The sequence below is a fragment of the Canis lupus genome, chromosome 29 (genome assembly GCF_011100685.1).
Source record: "Canis lupus familiaris isolate Mischka breed German Shepherd chromosome 29, alternate assembly UU_Cfam_GSD_1.0, whole genome shotgun sequence".
Taxonomy (NCBI): Eukaryota; Metazoa; Chordata; class Mammalia; order Carnivora; family Canidae; genus Canis; species Canis lupus.
This window is the reverse complement of record NC_049250.1, coordinates 3586213-3610115: the sequence shown is the minus strand read 5'-3', so window position 1 is coordinate 3610115 and position 23903 is coordinate 3586213. Positions and strand designations below refer to the sequence as shown.

Sequence of the window (23903 nt, the reverse complement as noted above, 5' to 3'; positions counted from 1 at the left end):
ATTTCTTTAAGTTTGAATATAATCACCAAGTTCCAACAGAGCTGCCATTGAAGCTCCACTTCCACGGTAAGTCTGTGGTCCTGGAGAGTTTAAAAATCTTTGTGGACAAAAGAAAGGGGATCAGGGCATGGATGAACTATGAGAAAAAAGAAATCTCTCTAGAAAGGCAAAGTTCAGCAGTAAGTGCTGACTCACCAAATGTAGCTCTGGAAATTTCCAGAGTCTACAACACCAGTCACAGGGCCGAAAGTGACCAGAAGTAGCAATGTTTCGGTGACAGAAGTTAAGGAAAGAAATGGTAGCACCCTTGCAGATCTAATAGGAAGCTAATGCAGAATGAAATGAAAGGAAGATGGCTGTAGGAATGAAAGAGAAATACAACCCACCAATGCCTGCTGTCTCCCACTGCAATCAAGGATGCTGTACTTTACGGCAGTGACAGAAGATTACGCTGCCAAACTAGAAATCCATTTCATGAAATGTCTAGAATAAAGGAGAGAGAGAGAGAAAGCTTATTTCAAATAAAGCTAGGTAGCAAGAAAACAAAAATGCAAATCAAAACATTTCAGAGAAAAATTCTCCCAGGGAAAAAAAATTGAAACAGAAGGACTCTATAATACAACACTTGAATCTGAATTAAACAAGCACTCAGACACTCAAACAAGTACTTGGAGATATAAAAAGCCCAGCTATCATGAGAAATTAAGAAAAGAAATGCAAGAGGAAGAGGAAGAACAGGAAAGGGAGGATGGAGAAGGGCCAAAGGGGGAGGGGAAGGAAGGAGGAGTGGGGAAAGGAGAAGAAGGGGAGTAGCCATGAGATTAAACTAAACAGAAAATTTGAAAAATAAGTTCAATGTGCAAGGGCACTGTCTATTAATATTGAAGATATACATGTGGATATGTATCACAGAGAACTTCTATTTGCTCATTATGAGAATATGAACTGCCTATATATTTTGGACAGCAGTTTGGCATTATCTATTAAAATAAAAAACATCATGCTCCACACTTGGTATTTGAAACTTTCGCATCAGCATGTTCTAGAGCAGGGATCTGCAAATCACAGCCCATTGACCAAATCTAACCCACTACCTGATTTTGTAAATAAACGTTTATTGGAACAAATCTGTGTCCGTTTTTTATGTTTTGTCTTTGGCGGCTTTTGTGGAAAAGGGAAAAAGTTGAGTAATTGCAAAATGTAGTCCACAATGCTGAAAATATTTACAGTCTCATCCTTTTCATAAAAATTTACAGATGCCTGGTCTAGTGAGACCTTTGTCCATATGAAGAGGCATGTATGACAATGTTCATAGTAAAAGAGCTGAAAACACTGCAAATACTCAGCACCTGTAGAATAGACAGCTAAATTGGAAGAATATCCAATGGGCTACTATAGACTAGAGAAAAGGAAGCAAATTAGTGCAACAATACAAATGAATCTCCAAATAAAAGGTTGAGTGAAAAAAAAGGATGTATGAACGTTATTTTTTTATCTGTGTCAAGGTTAAAACATATAAAGCTGAACTATATGGTGTCTATGGAATCACATATGAAATAAATGGTTAAAGTATGGAACATGTCAAGTTTTTCCTATGTTTATCCTTGAGGACAGAGAGAAAACAGTCTCAGCCACTCTCACAAGGAGTTTCATGGGTACTTATTGGTCTTATTTTCTTTCTTTAAATTGATGGTGTGTCCAAAGCTGTTTGCTTAAATTATCACTTGCATTATGACTTTTTTTAATTTTGAAAAATCACTTCAGATCCCAAATCAAATGTCATTGTCTTTTTAACAAGAGAAAATTTCCCTAACACATTATATTATTTCCACAAATTATTTTTTTACTCTGTTTACATGGAAAAATTTTAATATTTAGCTAATTAGCTTATTTGTTACATGTTTCTGAAAGAATTAGTTGGATAGAGATATATACACACACAGAATTATATTCCATATACTTACAGGATAATTACAAAGAAGAACACAGTAGATGTTACATGACTGATGTTAAATGTTCTTGGTTAGGTCACTGCTTTGTTCCCTGGCCAGCTGGGTGATCCCATCATCTCAAAGTTTTTACCTGTGGAATGGGAATCATAAAAATCTCTGCTTTTCTTTTTAGTGTGTATAAATTTAAGAAAATGCTTTATAGTCATTCGTGTAAGTAATACTGTCATTGTCTCTTTAACATTCCAGCATGTGATATCTGTATGTCTTTGTTTCAGGTTGTATGGTAACCCAGGCAACATTGACTTCTGGCCCGCCCTCATGGTTGAAGACCTGATCCCTGGTACAAGAGTGGGACCAACACTTATGTGCCTGTTTGTTACCCAGTTTCAGCGGCTGAGAGATGGAGATAGGTGAAGAATTATCTGTTATAGTTATCAAAGATAACAAAATATAGGTGTACAATAACATTATAAGTGTGATTCCATACTTTCTGAGATTCAAAATATTTTGAATATGAGAAATAACAAATAGTAACTGGTCACAGAATTTTTCTGACTATTGATAATACCAGATAGCATTCATATTTGTAAATTCTTATAAATCTTTGTAAGAAAAAAAGAAACAGACTGTCTAGGAAAAGCATAGAAGTCAGTGGTTATAAGGATGCACTAGAGTCACTACCATGCATTTAAATCTGACCATCTTTACTCGCAGCTCTTTAACTTCATGAAGCATGACACCTGGAACCTGTTCCTCATCTGTAAAGTCTGATTAATAGTAGTATCTTAGGTTCAGAGATTGTGGCAACTGTAAATGATGTTGGCAGTGCAGGAGCTGACATCAGGCCTGCAGCTCCATCCCTTCATCCTCATGGAAGACCAATTGACCAGACCTCCCTGCAAAACTATGAGTTAAGGGCATTTACTAGTGGAAAGATAACTGGGAATTCTTCCTAAAAACCTCTTGGTTTGTCCTAAAGTGTTGATTATAAATCAACTTGAATTCATGAAATTATAAAAGACAGCTGGCAGAAGATGTAAGTTCAGGTAATCTCTTCATTGTAAGGCTAACTAAAGTATAAAAACTAAGAAAACTGAAAAACTAAGCAACCCTCCCAGGATTGGCATGGGACACACTATTAGCTCTCTTCTATTACTTGAACCAAATGTGTTCCAGGGCATTCGCTGTATCATCCAAATCACTAGTATAATCTTGGATAAGAGCTAGGATTCTTGTGAACCTGTTTGACAATTCAACCGTTTATATTATTGCAGAGATTAATCATGTATAAAGGACTTAAAACACTGCTTAGAACTTAGGTTTTAGTTAAAGTTTTACTAAAAAATTATTCTTTACTTAAATTTTTTCTCCCCAATCTCTTCTATTTATGAATTATAAAGAAAGTAGTAACATTTAATTCCTTTTATTGCACATTGGCAAACATTCATAGTGTAATATTTCCTTTTAATTTTTATAAATTAGTTTTAGCACTCCGAATTTATTGCAATACATCATTGGGCTAATATGTTTGAGTGATAATAACTTAAGCATATATGTAGTCAAAAACTAAACAAATTTGGAAGAGCTTTGGTTTTTTGGTGTAAGCTGTCTTCCTTCCTCTTTTGTATGTTTACTAGGGCTACCATTAACAAAGTCCAAAAGGTGGGGTACCTTAAATAATAAATGTATTGTCTCATAGTTCCTGAGTCTAGATCAAGGTTGGGAGGGTTGGTCCCTACTGAGGCCTCTCTCCTTGAGTTGTGGATGACCAACTTCTCCTTTTCTCTTCACATAATCTTCCTTCTGTGTGCCTGTCTGTGGCCATATTTCCTTTTCTTATAAGGACACTAGTCATATTGGATTATGAACTTAACTCCCTCATGACACCCTAATGACCTTATTTTTACTTAACTACCTCTTTAATGGACCTGTCTCCAAATAAAGTCATGTTCTGAAGTACTGGGGGCCGGATTTCAACATATGAATTTTGAGAGGACACAACTTAGCCCATATACATGTGAGGGGCAACAGTCTTTTGCTTCCTATCTTACGTTGTATGCCTAGCATGAGAAAAGTGCTTGGTATATGGTACTGAAATACTTCCTGAAGGAATGAACAAGGGGTCATTTTAATAGTGTTTTAAAACTGAATCGTTTCATTTGAAATCAAATGTATTTATTCTAATTAGCCAATAGATATTGTGAACTAGTGTGTATTAATAATTAACCAACATTTCCCTTTTGCCCTTTAGGCAAATATGTCAATATTAAATTGTTCAAGTAAGTTCTAAAGTTAGTTTATGGGATTTTAAGTTAAAAAACATATTTTTAAAAAATTTTTAAAAGCTTTACTTTGAATCATCTTGTAAAACTTGAATAGAAAGTGATAGTTCAAAAGCATGGGATTTAAGAACTTTATAAAATATTGGAGGCAATTCAAAGCACGCTTAGTTGGAGAACACACATAATCCTTTCCTTATGTTTCTCCTTCACTGAGCTCTTTGCTGTTCTGACTGCTCGGCATGTAGCTCAGTGCAGTGCTCCCTCAGCCCCTCACTCTGCGCGTCTCCTTGCTGACCACCAGATTCTGGTACGAGAATCCTGGAGTGTTCACTCCCGCACAGCTCACTCAGCTGAGGCAGGCATCCCTGGGCCGTGTGCTCTGTGACAATGGTGACAACATCCAGCAAGTCCAGGCCGATGTCTTTGTGAAGGCAAAATACCCACAGGATTACCTGAGCTGCGATGAGATACCACAGGTGGATCTTCAAATGTGGCAAGACTGCTGCGAAGGTCAGTGAGTGTATAGTCAGCCTATCTGGATTTGCATATGTGCACACTTGTGTGATTTCTAGCATTGAAGGCTCTGCTTCTTAAACAAAGGTGCACAGAGGAAAACACTCGAAAGAGGGTCTTCTTCCTTTAGGAATCAGACAGATGTTGGACAGGGCAAAGGGAAAGCCAGAGGTTCCACCTCCCAACCTCCTCCATTTGGATCTACCCTCGTTACAGTGGGGAGGGCCCAGCAGAATGGAGTGGAACTTGGTGATCAGTCTGGTGTCTAGTTCTCATGCCCTTCAGATGACTGTGCCAAACATCAAACTACAATCATTTGGGACTGGATATATCTACTTCCTGGGGGTCAGCTGACCACAGAGAGGAGAAAAGAATCATAGTAGCTCAGATAATTTAGACTAGTCTCTATAAGGTGTTGCACCCATGTTCATTGGAAATTTGGGAATGTCTTGATAAAACTAGAGAACTTTCTCTAGTGACACAACATAATTTGCCATATCTACTGTGTCACCTTTATGAGCTAAACTACCTAGGGTGCATTATAAGCATCTATTTTGTCATCACAATACCTCTTAAGAAATGTGGCTCTATTCTCCTTTAATAAATAAGAAGAATATGGCTCAAGAGTGTCAGATAACTTGGAGTAAGTGGTGACCTGGGGCTAGGGAAAGGAGGTATGTCTGCTGACACCTAGAAATGAACTAAGACTTGATGGTTCTGAGCAGAACATGTGAGCTTCCACATGTGAGTACATATCTATCACGTGATACCACACCTGTGTCTCTTCCTGCCTCTACCAACACCTAGGCAACAGTGGCCTCGTACCTGCCATGGATAGAGACTATGGCCCTGGGGGAGCTCTGATATTCTCTGAGAAGGAAATGGCAGATCCCGTCAAAGAAGTGGTGCTTGCCATTCACAGGAGAAGAGAAGAGAGGAGATGTTATCAGCCCCAAACATTCCAGAGTGGGAAAAACAAGTACTAGAAATATGAGAGAATGCTGAGCCAAAAACACAATGACACCTGAGGTGCAGTTTCCTTTTTCTGTACCGTGGGTTTTATGGGATAGAGAAGAAAGTCATTTAGTACTGTGAGGAGGAGGTATACTTTTCCTCACCTCAAATTCTTGGTGATTACAGCCAGGAATAATGAAATATTTCCAGCTCTATGAAACATGGGACAAGAGTAAGCAATGTGCAAAACAAGATGAGTGGCAAGTAGTAACACTCCTCTTGCTTTTTCTGCAGTCATCGGACTGGACATTGAGCCCATTGAGCAGAAGGAAAAAATAGGGGATCCCTGGGTGGCACAGCGGTTTGGCACCTGCCTTTGGCTCAGGGTGCGATCCTGGAGACCCGGGATCGAATCCCACGTCGGGCTCCCGGTGCATGGAGCCTGCTTCTCTCTCTGCCTGAGTCTCTGCCTCTCTCTCTCTCTCTCTGAGTGTGACTATCGTAAATAAATAAATTTAAAAAAAAAAAAAAAAGAAGAAGGAAAAAATAGATGGCATGGAAGGGTGTGAGCCACAATGGAAATAGCTGTGCTCCGGATGGAAGCTCTGACTCAAGTCCAGGAAGCCAAAGTTGTGGTCCCATTATGCCCACGTCCGCCTTTTCTAGACGCTCATACTGCCAGCCCTGTGGCAGGGGATTCATATTCATACATAATGCCTACCTACCTCAAAATCTTTATGAGTCTTTCAAGGTGGCTATCCTTGTCCCTGACTCACATTTGAGGAAAGTGAGGCTCCTGGATGCTAAATACATATTCTGAGTTCCCCAAGCCAGGATTTAAACCTACGGCCAACCTGAAAGCCTCAGCCGTTTTCTCTGTGTGCACGGTCTCCTTTGAGGACAGGTGCATGGCACAGACAAGGAGCCGGCACCCAGCGAGGGCATTCTGTCTCTTCCACTCTCCTTCTCCTTCAGTCCTGTGGCTCCAATGTACTATCCGATTCAGACATCTCCAGACCCAGGAGAGAGAGATTCTTTCTTACTTAAATGCTAACACATTTGTTATTGGTGATATGTTATGGAAAATGCATTGCAAAAACATAACAGGCAAGGGAAGGAGTGAGTCTTGAATATGTGAAGCATTCTTACTATTAAGATCCTGATTTGTGGTCTTGAGCAATAGTAAGAATGCTCTTTCTTTGATAGTGTCTGAAAAAAAAACAAAACACCTGGAAATTAATTAACCAATAGTAAACATTTACCAAGAAGATGGAAAGAAAAATACATTGTCTTCTTTTATGGCACTATCACTCTTAAAACCATGCTTGGCCACATGGCAGCATATCCCTTCCTTATACAGTGCTCAGAAGTCAATTCCGGAACAAAATCACCTAAGGATATAAATGCACCTCAAGATACAAATAAATCATAATGTAAGGAAGCGGGACATGTTTATAACGAGAACCATTGTAAGTAGATGCAGATTTTGTATTTCCTTGTACTTTTTGACCAACAGGCTTAATTTTTCAGAAAAAAAAAACCTAAAAGACATTCTTTAAAATGAGAGATTTTAAATAAAGATACTTGGTAACTGCTCAAAAGCAGATGTTTATTTACAGCATCGGCTTCTTACACCTCCCAATTAACAGCAGCATGCAGGTATTTAGGGGCAGATAGAATTATTCAATTCACTGAGGGATTACTTTGTAGATTGTTGCTCTGTAATTTTCCTTAGGTCATACATTATAGTGGCCTGAATTAACTGGAACCAGAAATGCTTGTATCAGCCACTTTGTATCCACCACTCAGACCTGAAGCTGTTACTTTCCTAAAGCATTAATGGATGTATTGAATGGATGTATTAGTGGATGTACTCAAGGATCTAGAATTCAGCATCTTCACTAATCTTTATACTTGTCTTACTCATATTCTCATGCCTGTTGAAGGATTCTTCACTAGCCTCTTATTCTCGGGTTAAGACAAATACAATAATGATGCTTAAATGGTTTAATTGTTTTAACTGACATTGTCCTAGAGAAAACATAGAGCTCAGTTTCACATTTAAACAGCCACTCTGAGCAATCTTAGTGGCTTATCTTTATTAGAAGAAAAGGTATTTCAAGCTGTCAACTAAACTATATATATTACTTTTATTTTATTTTTTTAAAATATTTTATTTATTTATTCATGAGAGACACAGAGAGAGAGAGAGAGACAGAGAGAGGCAGAGACACAGGCAGAGGGAGAAGCAGGCTCCATGCAGGGAGCCCGATGTGGGACTCGACCCCGGGTCTCCAGGATCACACCCTGGCCTGAAGGCGGCGCTAAACCGCTGAGCCACCTGGGCTGCCCTATATATTACTTTTAAAGAAGAAATTTCTTTCACATCTATTTCTTTAGTTCTATTTCCCATAAATAGTAGCCTATTGGTTAATAATGATTATCAAAGTTTCCAAATTTAAATTTAACTACAACAAAAATCCTAAGGAAATTGTTCTCCTAAATGCATAAATAATTGAAATTAAGTCCTAATCTTTCCAAAACAGTAATATTGTTAATGCAATTGAGTTTTGGATAACTATACTTTATTATTCTTGGTAAGTAGAAGGCATAAGACCTAAAAGATGGACACGGGACTTGTATTCCCTTAGAGAGCTGTGATGCTGTGTGTTTGTGTTGGCAGTGAAGCAATGGGGTGTGTTAGGGCATTAAGGCGTTGGACCTTTTATGTTTGCTTCATACCACTGTATAAATATCCCCAAGTCATTCCACTTATATATATTACTGGGTCAGAATATGACTAAATGTAACTTTTCTTATCAACTCAGTCTTAAAATTAGTGACCAATTTCAATTCATAGATTTATAATTTTCTTCAGCAAAGGGGAATGTGAATCTCATATTCCTTAATTATCATATATTCTTTAAATATTGCATAATATATATTTTTTCCTTTTGAAATAATATTAGGTATTAGGTCTACACAGTTTACCCTCCAAATCTCTTTTGTTATCCTTCTCACCCTCTTATATTTTTGCTAAATGTTCTAATTTTTGTACATGACCACTAATATCAAATTCACTAATTTCAGTCTCAGTAAGAACCATATTCCTTTTAAATTCCTCCATTTAATTTCTTAGTTTCAACACCATCTAATTAAGCTTTAGGAAGTTTGTCTCTGCAGTATTTGATATGCCTTAAATTCCTTTGTTATAATTCTCTGCTCTTCCATCCCACGGGGCATGCTCTGACTATGGCGTCTCCTAATCTTTCCTTGGCTGTCAGCTGTCTGGAATGGACAGTTACTCTTCTTCTCTTGGATCATGGGGATTCAGGTTAGGTTGTTGCCATTACCTCCATGGCAAAAACCTCACAGAAGGTGATCAGTCGCTTCCAGGCTGAGGGAGGAACACAGCCCATCTACCCAGGTCATTCTCTGAGATTTAGAGACCCTCAGCAGGCCCTGAAGACAGAAGCTATCAGGGAAACCACAGAAATCTGGACGTCAAGTCTTTACAGAGCTGAGCTGCCCTGAGTCTTCTTCTGCGTCTGGGTGGTTCCCCAGGTGTCAGGGACCCTAAGGAGCACTCAGCACTCAGCTGTTTCCCAGGACATCAGCACAGTCCTGTCCTGGCCCTGGGACTGGGAGCCCGGAGGACACCTGACCCTGGGACTGGGAGCCCAGGGGAAGACCTGCCTTCCACACTGGGGAATCCCTGCAGTTCTTGTTACCCTGTGATGAGGCATCTACCCCTGGGCCAGGCAGACATCTTTCATCTTGCCTTTTGTTGACTGCATTCTGAACAAGGTCTAAACTCTTTGGGGAAAACATGGGTACATGAGCTCTCCTGTGTGACAGTGTTAACCAGCAGTTATGGTTGCTGAAGGTCATGGAGGTTCCTGTTTAATCATTTTATGTACTCTCTTGTGTGGGCTAAAAATACACAGAAGCAAGCTGTGGGAAAACTAGTTTTGATCTGAAAGTAGGACCTGGAATTCAGGTTAAAACACTTGTTTCTTTGAAGATTAAAAGCATTCTTGTATAGAACCCTAGAAGTTACCACAAAGAAAAAGCAAAACATGTTTTAACTGTTTACTATGTCATTCATGCTCCCTCCTGTCCTCTTGTTTGGGAAAATGTAAATCCCATGGGCTCTGAGCCCATGAAGCCCATGGGATTTTTTGTTTTTGTTTTTGTTTTTGTTTGTAGAGAGAGAGACTATGAGAACAAGGGTGGAGGAGGGGAGAGGGAGAGAATCTCAAGCAGGCTCAGGTCATGATCTCAGGGTCCTGGGACTGAGTCCTGCATGGGGCTCCATGCTCTGCAGAGAGTCAGCTTGAGATTCTCTCTCACTTCTCCCTCTGTCTCTCACCCTGCTTGTTCACTCTCTCCCTCTAGATCTCTCTCTCTCTAAAATAAAAAATATATATATATATATTTAAAATATGCTTAAAATATTATATATATATATATATGTATATATTTAAATAGAAACAAAAATCACACAGCAAACCTCCAGAAACTTAGGAAAACTTCCCTAGCATCTTGTTTGTCCCATTTTGTCATTGCCCATCTCATACTTTTTGCCTCATGGGTTTATTTCTCTGCCTACCCTCTGAATTTGACGCATAGATTCAAACTGTCTGCTGTATTGACTCTGATCTTTCAGTATGAGCAAACTGCAGCTAAATATGTGTGAACTACTTTGTTTGAAAGTATCTAAAGACAAATGGATGCCATGTATGAGGATGTCCTTTTCCAGGGACCAGTTATAGATATTCCTGGTTTGATTTCTTTGTCACACCACCCAGCAGTACACTGGAAGTCACTAAAGGAGCTCGTAATTTGCACAGATGCTACTACTGGTAGTACCAGAGATGTGGAAAAATGGAAGAGGCCAAGTGGGGGCTGTATGCTGGTTCTGGATGCAAGCTTGCATGACGCAGATGTATGCCTTTGATACAAGTGATATGGTACAAAAATAGGATGCTATGAGTTAAATATAGCACCCTGAAATGATTAATATTGATAAGGCTTAAGAAACAATATTCTAATTCAAATCATGAAGATTCTAGTCAAAGATTATTTTATCCACTGTTCATGAGGTTTCTGTTTTTCTGAGTACATGACGAAATGCTATTCATTCAACAACGTGTCTATATTACCTCAAAACAACTTAAAGCTTGATTCAGAGTATATATAAACATTAGACCAGTTGTTGGAGATAATTATCAGATGAATAAGTTGCTTGGTTTGGTGCTATTCTTATTTTAGCCAGCAGAAAAGTGGCAATTCAATGCCATAAGTATGTACTAGAAAACAGTAAGTTCTTACAAAAAAATACAAAGAAAAGCCTGAAGAACAAAGAGGTCCAGAACAGAGCCTTTGCTGTGGAAGCTATCTTCTAAGCAGCAACTATTCAAAGTATTGATTGATTTGCTTTGCTTTTAAGGAAAAGAGCATGGAAACCTCACAAGGGTTGTACTTAAAGATCACAGTGATTGAGATTAGTAAATGATAGAATGAATGAATTTAATAAGAAAGTTAGGAATCTTAATTTGCCAGCATATAAGGTAAGGCAAGATTTCTCAGATTTTGAGATTTAATATATTATGTCACTTAACACAATTCACAAAGCACAAAGCATTTCACATTACATTTCCAGGTTCTTTTCCCTTAGTTATCTGAGTTTTAGGTCTTCAGAGTGAGTGATAACCTAAGATATCATTAATTTGGGAAAAAAAAAACAAAAAACAAAACAAAAAAACCCACTTCATTTTAAGATTAGGAGGCAAAAAAGGAAAAGGTCTAAGTAAGTTGCCATCACTATCTATTAGCAGAGCTGGGGAGAGAATGCAGACATCTTAATTCCAAGTCCATGTTTTATTTTTGTTCTTCTTATCTTACCTTGTAATGTCATAGCTAGTAATCTTTTCTCTATACTTTCCATAATTTCCTCCTCCTCCTTTTTACCTGAGGTAAATATGGGAACACTTCTTTAGTTGGATGACCTTCCCTTTTAGAATCCTATGATAACAAATTGTTAATGCAATACTTTTGACATTTAACATCAATTTTAAATTAGCTTTTAATATCATTTAATCAATAGATCAAGAGTTTGCACAATATCATAAACATCACAGATGAAACTAACAATATTCAAAGTCCTTATTACCAATCTTCTTATTTCAGCAAACTCTATAATTGACACATTTGTTTGTGCCATAGATCAAATAAATCAAAATCTACTGATAAAATTGATTTTACATAGAGTGTAAAACATCTCTTTGAGTATCAAATGGAAAATGATTTACTTTCCACTCATTTTAGAAATAAACAATAACACCTAATACAGATGATATATTAAGACACCATGCCACTTGATCAAATAAAACTTCTTTCAAATAAAACAATTTTACAAAGAGCCAACAGATGTATATTTTCTACTGAGGTTTATGGAACCATCTGGTCTTGTAATATCCAGCTGCATAGTTTACATTAAGTTCTGTCTTTAAAGCATCAAGTAATTTTAAATACAGTATATTTTACATACAAATGTAAATATATTTATGTTTACTCTTGACTTTAGTTCAAATAAATTGTGCTTATGTTTTTGTAAACTAATGAAAGTTTAATTTCTTCCATAAGAGACTGATTTTATTACCATAATATTTCATGTTATGGCTGTTTCATGCTTAACTTATAAAATGCCTTCAAAGTATTACTAAAGAAGTAAGATTTCAGCAACTCCTATAAAGCTTTAATGAACCAATTAATTTGCAACAGTGTTCTAAGGTTTGTCTTTGAAAGTTGTTGCTATTTTTAATTGAGCACCATAGGACATCCACTCTCTTTGGTTCTGCGAGTACATAATATCTTATATGAATAGCTGTTGAAATCAAGGTAAGAACAAACCTCATAAGCATGATAAGGGGCACTAAACAGCTCTGAAATGATACAATATATGATATGTTCAAATGGTGATATAGTTAATGACTCAAACTCTACTGATAATATGACTTTACACATAGCAAAAAACATTAGCTACTAAATGACATCTCATAAGTTCTGAGGATATTGAATTATCTTCCAAATACAGCATTCTGCATTCTGAATCTTCCCATATCAGAAGTAGGTTGTTGGGGTTCCTGGGTGGTTCAATCAGTTAGATATGGAGTCTTAATTTCTGCTCAGGTCGTGATCTCAGGGTTGTGAGATGGAGCCCCGTGTCGGGCTCTGTGCTGGGCCAGGAGATTGCTTAAGATTCTCTCTCTCATCTCCCTCTGCCCTTCCCCACCCCTACCCCCCCCACCCAACTTATGCTCCTTCTCTCTAAAAAAAATTTTTTTAATGTAGGTTGTTAATAAGCACAGTTTAATTAAGTTAGGAAAACTTCTTTTAATACCAACAATTGATTTTTCCATTAGCCAAGTTCCTTTTAGTATTACTATACAATTTAAAAATTCTCATTACATTTAGAATTATTAATGTTTAGTTTAGTATTGACTTGATAATTAGTGAAATTTCTTTTCAAATATGCTCCCATTAAATATAAAGTTACTTAGTAGTAAAAACAGGATGTATGCCCTACAGATCACTAGGGGAATAAAATCAACAATATACATACTAAAGGAAACACCAATGAGCCATAAGCAAAAATTAAAGAAAGCTGGTAAGACTCAGACATAGTTGAAGTTTCAGTGTATTAAGAGAATTATTAAATGTAGAAAATTCTTAGATGTATCCAACAGTTTCAAGTCTATATCATTATTTGAATTTAAGAAAGAAAAGCATTAATGGAGACAAGGTCTACTTTCATTTCACACTCTATATGTGTCATAGTTAGAAACTTTCATATATGAAATAACTTAGAATCTATTTAGCACACTTTTTTTTTAAGATTTTATTTATTTATTCATGAGAGACAGAGAGAAGGCAGAGACACAGGCAGAGGGAGAAGCAGGCTCTCCTTGGAGAGACAGATGCGGGAATTGATCCTGGAACTCCAGGATCATGGCCTGAGTTTAAGACAGACGCTCAACCACTGAGACACCCAGGTATCCCAATTTAGCACACTTTAATGGAAGCGTATTTGAATATTATTAATGAGATCAATTTATAATAGATGTATCCAACTTTGTACCCTATATACTAAACTTAACTTTATTTTCAAATATCCATGGAAAATTTTGAAAAGTTGATTATATGCTATATCACAAGAAAAACAAATTCATATGAGCAAAATTGACATGTAATATTCCCAATTCAACTATTCTAAAATTAAGTGATTAGATTTAAAGTAAAACTGTTACTTAGACTTTTAAAAAAAATATTTTATTTATGTATTTGAGAGAGAGAGAACTTGCACATGAGCAGGGGCAGGGGCAGAGGGAGAAGCAGACTCGCCACTGAGCAGGGAGCCCAATGAGGGGCTCACTCCTGGGACCCGAGATCATGACCTGATCCAAAGGTAGCTGCTTAATCAACTAAGCCACCCAGGTGCCCCTGCTTAGACATTTTTGAATCATTATAACAAATATTTTGTCAGGGAGGTAATGAAAATTAAGTGAAACATTCTATTAAATATTAATATTTATGTTATATTTTAATATAAATTTAACTTCATATGCTATTTTAATAATAAATTAATATTTGAAATCATGTTTTGAATAATTAACATTTTAGTTTGCTAGGGCTGCCGTGAGAAAATATTCCAGGCTGGTTGCTTGAACAACAGAGATTTATTGTCCTAGCTTTCTGGAGACCAGGAAGATTGTAGATATTTCAGGAGGCTAAGCATTAATGGAGACAAGGTCTACTTTCATTTCATACCCCAAAGGCTATAAAAGGCTATAAAAGAGAATCTGTTCCCTGCCTGTCCCCGAGCTTCGGGTAGTATTGGCATTATTGGCTTTCCTTGGCTTCTCCTATATTACCCATGTCTACCTTCATCTTCATGTGGTTTCCTACTTCAGTGTGTATCTCTGTCCACACTTCCCCTGTTTACCAGGACACCAGTTCACATTGCATTAAGGCCCACTCTATAACCAGTGTGAACTCTGCTTAACTAATTGCATCTGCAATGACCCTTTTTCCAAATAAAGTTGCATTCTGAGGTACTAGAGCTTAGGACTTACAGGGGAGCACAATTCAATTCATAAAAATACATTTGTGTTGTTTTAAGCCACTGTGTTTGTGGTAACTTGTTACACTGCAATAGATAATGCAATTGTAAAGTAAAAAGAAAACATAATTCTGGTAAGAGAATGAAGAAATATCTGTAGTTTTCTGCTCTTACCCTTCCCTTCAAAAACAATTGTGGGGACGGTTCAGTATTGCTCACTAATTCAGATAAAACACCACGTAAGGATAAGGAATGTTAATATACTTGGTTCCTCTATAGGAAACAGGTGCTAGGAATTATATTTGATTGTTGTATTATATAAATACAACATAAAGCCATATCATTGAATAAAGTTGTTCTGAAACTCTCTCCAAAATTGTTATTTTTATGTTTCTTTAAATTGTTTTTGTACTTTTTTCCTTTTTCTCTTCTTGCCACAAGAAGTGCTAAAGTGTTAAGAAACAAGTATTGATAACTTAAAAACAAAATGTCATATATTTTTGTCAATTTCTAAGCCTATCATCATTGATATATTTTTAATATGTGGAACACATCATTGGGACTCAGATATTCCATACTTGCAAAATTTTGATCAGTTCACCGAAACAAGCATGATTATCTGAGCTACTGTAGCTTGAGTTCACCAACTTGAATCAAGGAATGTCAGTCTATTCCAACATATCAGAATATCCAGGCTTATGCCTAAAGCAGCTTGTTGACTTCAGAATCTTCTGATTCTCGGGGGGTATAGCTCAGGGGCAGAGCATTTGACTGCAGAATCTTCTGATTCAGTTAAATTAATCATTAATGTCTAGGACTCCTTGACTGACATGTCTCCTTACCATGTGTCCACCTCTGGGTTAGACCAGGTGGGATCTGAGTTTGGAGAGGACTCTTAGGGACATGATTGCAATCTACATACCTATTGAAATAAACTTTCCATTTTTTAGTACTCACAGCCATAAATTGACATCACATTTCTACTAGTTTAATTTGACAATACCTTTAAATAGCATATTGTTGCTTTTATGTAAGTTCTGCAAATTATTCTGTGCTATTTTTTTCACTATAAATAAATGTAAATTAAAAAAAAAAGTCCTGACGTGTTTATACCAATTATTTTCGGGGAAATTGTTTTTTAAGCTCATTTGGAATTACCTTGAAAAACTGTCTACAAATACATTACCTTACATTTTAATCCATTCAACAATATTTTTTGAATGCCAGTTCTGTGCTTATGAACAAAAACATTTATAACTTTGACATTATGGAAAAGTTTCTTATGAACTAAATAAGTCAGTTATCCTATTCTCTAAAGTTTATTCCAAAAATAAGAGCCACGTTTGCGCTTAATCTGTGGATGACATTCTTTTGGAGTGCTTTACTTCCTTTAACTCATTTAATTCTCTCACCAACTCCATGAGATAAATTGTGTTATTATTCTCATGCACAGATGAGAGAATGGAGACAAGGTTTTTTTTTTATTTTTTTTTTTATTTTTATTTATTTTTTTTTGGGGGGGAGACAAGTTTAAATAGCTTACCCAAAGTAATGTATTTCAAATGTGGAAAACCTGGTATGAACTCAGATAGTTTGATTCCTGCAATCAAACTCTTAAAAACAGAAAAGAACAAAGAACTGGATATTTTAAAATAATGACTTGGCCTCTTTGATTTCATTCATTCATTTATTAAAATATTTATTCAGTGTGGTTCATGTATAGGTGCTGTATTATGTGGTGAGGATAAACTGGTAGGTAGGACAGAGCCCTCTCCTCCTATCTCCTTAGCCAGTGGAGAAGAGTAGACAGATGTACACAGTGCTTAGAGAATGTAATGAATTTCCATTTGACCTGGTTTTAGCAGTTCAGGAAGGCTTCTTAGAGATAGTGCATGACACCTGTGATGTTTGTTACTCAGGTGAGAGAGACCAAATAAAGATGGATGATTAGTCATGAATGGTATATTAGAGAGAACTGAGGCTGGAGAGAGAAGAATGTGTGGGAAGGATTTTGTTTGACCCAGTAAACATCTAGGATTTCATTCATAGGCTGATGAATGGGTTGGGGGGTCAAGTAAGGTTGCACTGAATGGGAAGTTACAAGTACTTATGCATACACACATTGCATTATATTTCTTAAAAATGAGTCAGATTGCTTTATCTTCATCACACCTCCTAATGGTGTCTTGAAATAGTATCTACTGTGTTTATTTCATCCCCCACCACCAAGTCATATGTAGACCAGAAAATTGACAGTATTTTTGAGCCAATATGAATTCGTTAGCTCCTTTTATCTTCCACTCTAGATCTATTAATTAATTAATTCATTCATTCATTCATTTATCCATTCATCCATCCATTCTTTCACTCATCCATTCATTCAGTTAACAAATAGTACATTATTCCAAAGTTGAATAAACCACATATCTAGGAGTTTTACTCTTCCATTTTTCTCATTCCTTGCTGTAGTGTAGCAGTTAAGAGGTTGGACTTTAGAGACAAAAATGTCTGGATCCAAATCCTCACTCTTCCATAAAAAGTGGTAGTACAGGGGCACTTGTGTGGCTCAGTTGGTTAAGTGTCTGCCTTCAATTCAGGTCATGATCTCAGGGTCCTTCGATCGAGCCCCACATAGGGCACTTTGCTCAGCAGGGAGTCTGCTTCCTTCTCTGTGCTCTCTCTTTCTCTCAAATAAATAAATAAAATCTTAGAAAAAAATAGCTCTAGTACCTGGAAGAAGGTAATGTAACCTCTCTTAATTTCAAGTTACCAGTAAGGATAATAATACCCACCACATGTTATTATAAAATTTCAAATTAATAATTGATGTTAGGCCTAAGAACAGAGTTTGAACAAGTGTATATACATATTTACATAAGATATATATGCATAGGTAAAAACCAAAGCACCTACCAAATTAACATGCTGTTTAAATTCAAATGTTGTTTGCATAAGAGCCAAACATTCAGCTGTCAAGGATGCTCTGCCTTTTCAGCAATAACTAGGGATGAATACCAAGGTGAATTAAAAAAAAATGTCAGGAATGAAACAGCTGTCACGTTAAAAGAGCTGCATGGTCACTGTAACACTAGTGAGTTGCCCACCCCGCTCTCAGCACTCATTCTCTGGTGGGAAAGGGTGGGAAGAGTGCTTCTTTATGTTTCTGTTCACATATGCGCATCACTATATACCTGTTACATTACAAAGCAACTCTGCTTTTGGGTTTTATGTAAATAACCTTGCATATTCTATTGGTGCTTTAAAATAAACTCTAAAGTTCTGTCTTCCTAAAAAGTAAATGAAAGACAAAAGATAATGTAAATGACCTGCAGCCCCTTTACTATCTATACTTTTTCACTTTTAAATGGAGATTAGAAGGGGAGATATTTGGCTTAAGTGGAAATGCTGTGTTTTTCCACTTACAAATTCTTCAAAACCAAGAGCCAGGCCTTACTTATTTTTACTTTCTCTGTAGTGCTTAGTCTAAGTTCCACATAAATATTTATTCACAAAAATTATATACTGTTCAGAAATAGAAAAGCTAAATTTTATTACATGACTGAATCCTATATTTTTTAGCTGTGTTCTTTCTGCTTTCATTTCTATTTATTTTTTCTCACCCAGATCTGCAAATATTTATGGATTATTAGTTATTGATAAGGTGCTAGGTTGAGGTGATGGTGTAAAAGTAGGCATGTATAGATCCATTAGTATATATTACATAGATGTATCTATAACATGTGGATACTATAGTTTAAAAGTAATACATGAAACATTTTCAGCAGCATGCATTTCCCACCAGTTCACTGGCAAAGCTTGCCCGGTTGTGGTAGTTTGTTATTGCCAAGAGTTATACCATCCTTCTTGAGTACATCTCTGTCCCTGGGTAATGTACTTTACTTTTTACTTTACTTTACTTTACTTACTTTACTTCCACATTCTTCCACGTTCCTCCTTGATTGTCCATAGTCTGTCCCAGTGCTTGCTCACTCCACTGAAGTGACTCAGACTTTGGAATAACCCATTTCTTTCTGCTTACTTATATTTACTGTTTTTATTTTCTTTTTAAAGATCTTTTTTATCCATTTGAGAGAGAGAAAGTGCACAAGCTGGGTGGAGGGGCAGAGGGAGAGGGAGAAGCAGACTCCCCACTGACCAGAGAGCCCCAGGCTGGGCTCCATCCCAGGACTCTGAGATCATGACCTGAGCTGAAGGGAGATGTTTAACTGACTGAGCCACCCACATTTACTTTTTAAAAATTATAAAAATTATGACTTTCTTATTGAAAACTGGGACAAAACAAAGGATAGAGGTAGAATAAGAAAAAAAAGAAATAACAACTATATCCAATGATTTAGACACATCACTGTTTCCATTTTGGCATATTGTCATTTCAGTTTATTTTCTATATGTTTTAATATTGGTGAGTTCATATTGTATAATAAAGTTTTACTTTTATTTAGTGTCTAATTTTATAGCATTTGCAGTTTTTTGTTATTTAAAAAATCAACTTAAATTTTATCTTCAGCTTTGCTTAACAATTTATCATGGGACATATTCCTCTTGATTTTAACTTATCTATGCTAAAGTGCAGATTAGTTGTTTTTACTTCCCCTTCCCTAAGAAATAACTTGCTTATTGCCCACAGAAAAAGCTATAGGGTAATCCCTTGTTCCCTTCCAATATATGCTATCATGGGACATATTCCTCTTGATTTTAACTTATCTATGCTAAAGTGCAGATTAGTTGTCTTTACTTCCCCTTCCCTAAGAAATAACTTGCTTATTGCCCACAGAAAAAGCTATAGGGTAATCCCTTGTTCCCTTCCAATATATGCTATCATGGGACATATTCCTCTTGATTTTAACTTATCTATGCTAAAGTGCAGATTAGTTGTCTTTACTTCCCCTTCCCTAAGAAATAACTTGCTTATTGCCCACAGAAAAAGCTATAGGGTAATCCCTTGTTCCCTTCCAATATATGCTGTCCAGAGTAATCTTTTAGACTGAAGTTCAGAGTAAAATGCTCTGGGATGGTTATCATGTTCCGTTTCAATCTGTTTTTTCCACCGGTATTAAAATTTCTTTTCTTGGGCAGCCCTGGTGGCGCAGTGGTTTAGCGCTGCCTGCAGCCCAGGGTGTGATCCTGAAGACCCTGGATCGAGTCCCGTGTCAGGCTCTCTGCATGGTGCCTTCTTCTCCCTCTGCCTATGTCTCTGCCTCTCTCTCTCTCTCTGTGTCTCTATGAATAAATAAATAAAGTCTTTAAAAATTTTTTTAAAAATAAATAAATAAAAATTTTTTTTCTTTTTTCTTTCTTTCTTTTCTTTTCTTTTTTTGTTTGTTTGATATATAGTAGTTTTACCATCTGGAAAGGTAGGTTCCTGCATTATTGTTTTTCTTCTCCTCAGTGTACCTAGTTTCTAATGCAACTGTTTTCAGATGAAATTTAAAGAGAATTTCTTGTTTCATATTTATATAAAAATTTTCATAACATTCTCATGTGTTTTTATTGTGGCAAAAACACATAACAGAAAGTTTACTATGCTAACCATTTTAAGTGTGCAGCAGTGTTAACTAACTACATGGACATTTTTATGCGGTAGAGGTCATTAAAAAAATAGTCTCAAGTTGGTAGCAGGTGTTGATAAAGTAATTTGAGGAGCTCAGAATTTCAAGCATTCTGTCTACCATGTTTTTGTTCTTTTCCCCATTGTCAAGTCTTTTAGTGAACAAGATGTACCCTGTGATCAGTGTCTTTGCTCTGATTCAGCTTGCTCTCCCTGTGGAGTCTCTACAGATTTTGCAAATTTCCTTGATGTCTCATCTGCCTTTGGCAAAAACAGAGATGGAGCCACATGCAAAACCAGAAACCTATAACTTAGCAATACTGAACTGACTGAATAGCTGTCCATCTCCCTCCCTAGTTAAACAGATGCTTTAGATGGGAAGGTGATGCCAATCTCACACTATGCTGATGTGGATACTTTTTCCCCACAGACTGTAGAAGTAGAGGACAATTCAGAACATTCACGCAAGAATCTCGAAAGAAACGCTCTGCTCAATACAGCTATCCTGATGAGAAAGATAAAGAGTTAAGTGATCTAATTAGTAGGTATGTACAGAAATGTCTAATTTCTTTGGGATATTTATCATAGATTTACTTCAGATATACAATTTGAGGGGCTTTATAGAAACCATAGTTGACTCATATATGTGTAGGATAAATTACACAACAATGAACAAATAAATGAATTTTGTAATAAATACGGATTCCTTTTCACTCTGGAAAAGCATATCTAGGGCATGCTCCACAATAACTATTTCTCAATAAAGTATAGAAAATTGTACATTGTAAATATTATTTTTCATTCCTTAAATCACGTTATGGGTATTGCTATTTTTTAAATTATTTTTAAAAATAGGAAAGTCAGCATATTGTTTTAAGAAAAGTAATAATATTTGTCAAGTTAAGTTGAGTTTAATTCATGTATAGTGTATTGCAAGGAAGGCTTAATTTGTGACCAAGATGGAATATTTTTGAACCCCTAGGAAATCAAGAAATGTCAGTCTTATTCATTTGAAATCTGTTAGGATCTCAGATTAATCTCTTGTGACACTTACATATAAGCTTCATCTATAATTACTTCTTTACAAAGTTTCTCCTCATAATTGTCTTGGAAGTTTCTGAAAATAGAAACAATGACTTGAACATGGGTATATGCAATAGCTCCTTCTCACTGAGTAAATATTCAGTAGATGCTTGTATAATTAAATTATGAGAAACAAATATAAAAACATTGTAATTCACAGCTCCCTAGGAAAAATACTATTGAAGACACTTTGTTACCATAAACTACTAACTTTGTCTTTGTAGCAGCCTCCTAAGTATTATAATTCAGTCAAATTCAAAATACATTTTTGGAGATCCTGCCCTCAATCACAAGTGAGAATTTGTGAAGTCTGCAGAAATGAACAAGACAGGGTCTCAGGGTCTCTGTCTTATAAGATTTATAGTCTAGGAGAGAAGGTAGGGCCATCTGATAAGAGGGATGGGTGAAGCTTCAGATTCTGGCACAGGTTCACACCCTGTTTCCACTACTGCATAACCACAAATATGTCAAATTTCAGAGTCTCAGTTTCCTCAGCTGTAAAATGGTCATAATAATACTGACTTTATGGGATTATTATGTTGGAAATATATATATGTAAAGCACTTAATGGTAATGTAGGATGCGGCATTTTATAGGCATTCCATAAAAGGATAGCAAACAGTGCTACTTTATGCCATATATTTTTTAAATGCTACTATATACAAATGTCAGCTCTTTAAACAAAGTGTTCATGTAAGTCCTGATATGAAATCCAATTAGAATGTTATGTAGTTGAGAACAAGGTGTGGATAATCCTACTGGGCTTACATAGCCTATGCACAGGTCATACCTTAAGAAAGATAGTAAGATTTTGATGAAGGTTTAAGGCTTCCCAGTCTGAAAAAACAGTGAGCAAAGTGGCAGGGGGAAGAAGAGTTAGGTGTGTTTGGAGAATGGTAAAGCTTCCGACTCTCAAGGACTGGTGTGTTCAATGCTTAGGCATGAAGAGCATTCTGGAAGAATGTTCTATAAAAGGAGATTGAGGCAGAGAGAGAAAGGCCTTAAATTCCAGTCTAAGGAAACTAAATCTGTTCCATGTGCTCCCAGAGCTTTGTTGTTTATTGTTGATATGATAGTAAAAAGGTTTGTTCTGTCTTTTAACTATATACACTTCAGTAACCTTTTTGTAAATAGTTCTGTTGTGCTTAATATAAGACTTGCTTAGACCAAAGAGGGCCAAATCCCTTCACTCAATGTGCACAGATCTCTTAGGCTCTGATTTCACTTTTACTTTTCTCTGCACATCAATCTTTCTTGTATTTATTCTCTCTTGGTCACAAATTGAGCTATCTTTTCAATAAACTATTCATGAATTAACATCAGTTTAACTTGATAAATTTTATTTCTTTTTCTTACAAATTCTATGCTGAGCATTATGTTTTTAATTAGAATTTAAAATATAGCGGGACACCTGGGTGGCTCAGCAGTTGAGCGTCTGCCTTCGGCTCAAGGTGTGATCCCAGCCCAGGGATCCAGTCTTGCATCAGAATCCCTGTGAAAAGCCTTCTTCTCCCTCTATCTCTCTACTTCTCTCTGTGTGTCTCTCATGAGTAAATAAATAAATAAATAAATAAATAAATAAATAAAATCTAAAATAAAAAAATTTAAAATATAGCAACATTCATAATGTCTATGTTTTCCTTCCATCCTCCCCCTCAGCTCCCTTCACCACCCCCAAAAATCTGGTATCCTTCATCATCCCCAATACCTAACTGGTATCCTTGTGTATCTTCTCTCCTTCTGCACTACCTAAAAACACAAATATGATCAGGCCTAACATGTCCATGTCACTACATTAAGAAAGGACTTCTAAATTTTGTCTTTAAAAATCCCGATTTGCATCCTGCTCTGCAATTTGATGGCTATATGATATGAACATATTGACAACTTTCTAAGTTACGGTATTCTCATCTGAAAAATAGGGCTGCTTGGAGACTTTTTCAGCACAGCTGGGTGCGTTGAATAAAGTAATATGGCCTCTAGGGTGGAGCAATCCACTTAGGAATTGTTTTACGCATTCCTAGAATGTACTGTGTCTGGCAAGCCATTTTTTTATTGACCAATAGAAGATATATGTCAAGCAGAACAAAGCAGAACAATTTTGAAAGTTACAATAGCTTCTTCACAAAGAAGAACTTTTAACAAAATTTGGGGGAAAAAAGAAAACTTGAGACATGAATAGTATATCAACTAAATCAAATCTCTATATAAATATTTTTAATAATATATTGTAATCATAGAGGGATGGAACTTTCAATTTCCCAAATTCATCATTTACCTCTGTCTTTTGAGAGCTTCAGTTAGGCTCTAGGAATCTTATTTTAAATTCAGCCCAAGACTTTTTATTTCCTTTTATTATCAACAATACTGAGCTATTTTGCATCTGGTTTAAGATTAGATTTTTGCCAGACTAGTATTCTTATCTT

At 36.3% G+C, this 23903-nt stretch overlaps 1 protein-coding gene across 8 annotated transcripts in view; it reads left to right on the top strand.

Moving 5' to 3' along the window:
* Positions 1 to 23903, top strand: part of PXDNL (peroxidasin like) — a 432031-nt gene that overhangs the window by 395581 nt on the left and 12547 nt on the right. For 6 of the 8 annotated variants that reach the window (XM_038579277.1, XM_038579279.1, XM_038579278.1 and 3 more), the window contains 3 exons: positions 2228 to 2362; positions 4536 to 4744; positions 20825 to 20939. In XM_038579277.1, the coding sequence (XP_038435205.1) occupies positions 2228 to 2362; positions 4536 to 4744; positions 20825 to 20939 (459 nt within the window). The remainder of the gene's footprint in view (positions 1 to 2227; positions 2363 to 4535; positions 4745 to 20824; positions 20940 to 23903) is intronic. The other 2 variants (XR_005380944.1, XR_005380945.1) reach the window with 2 other exon arrangements.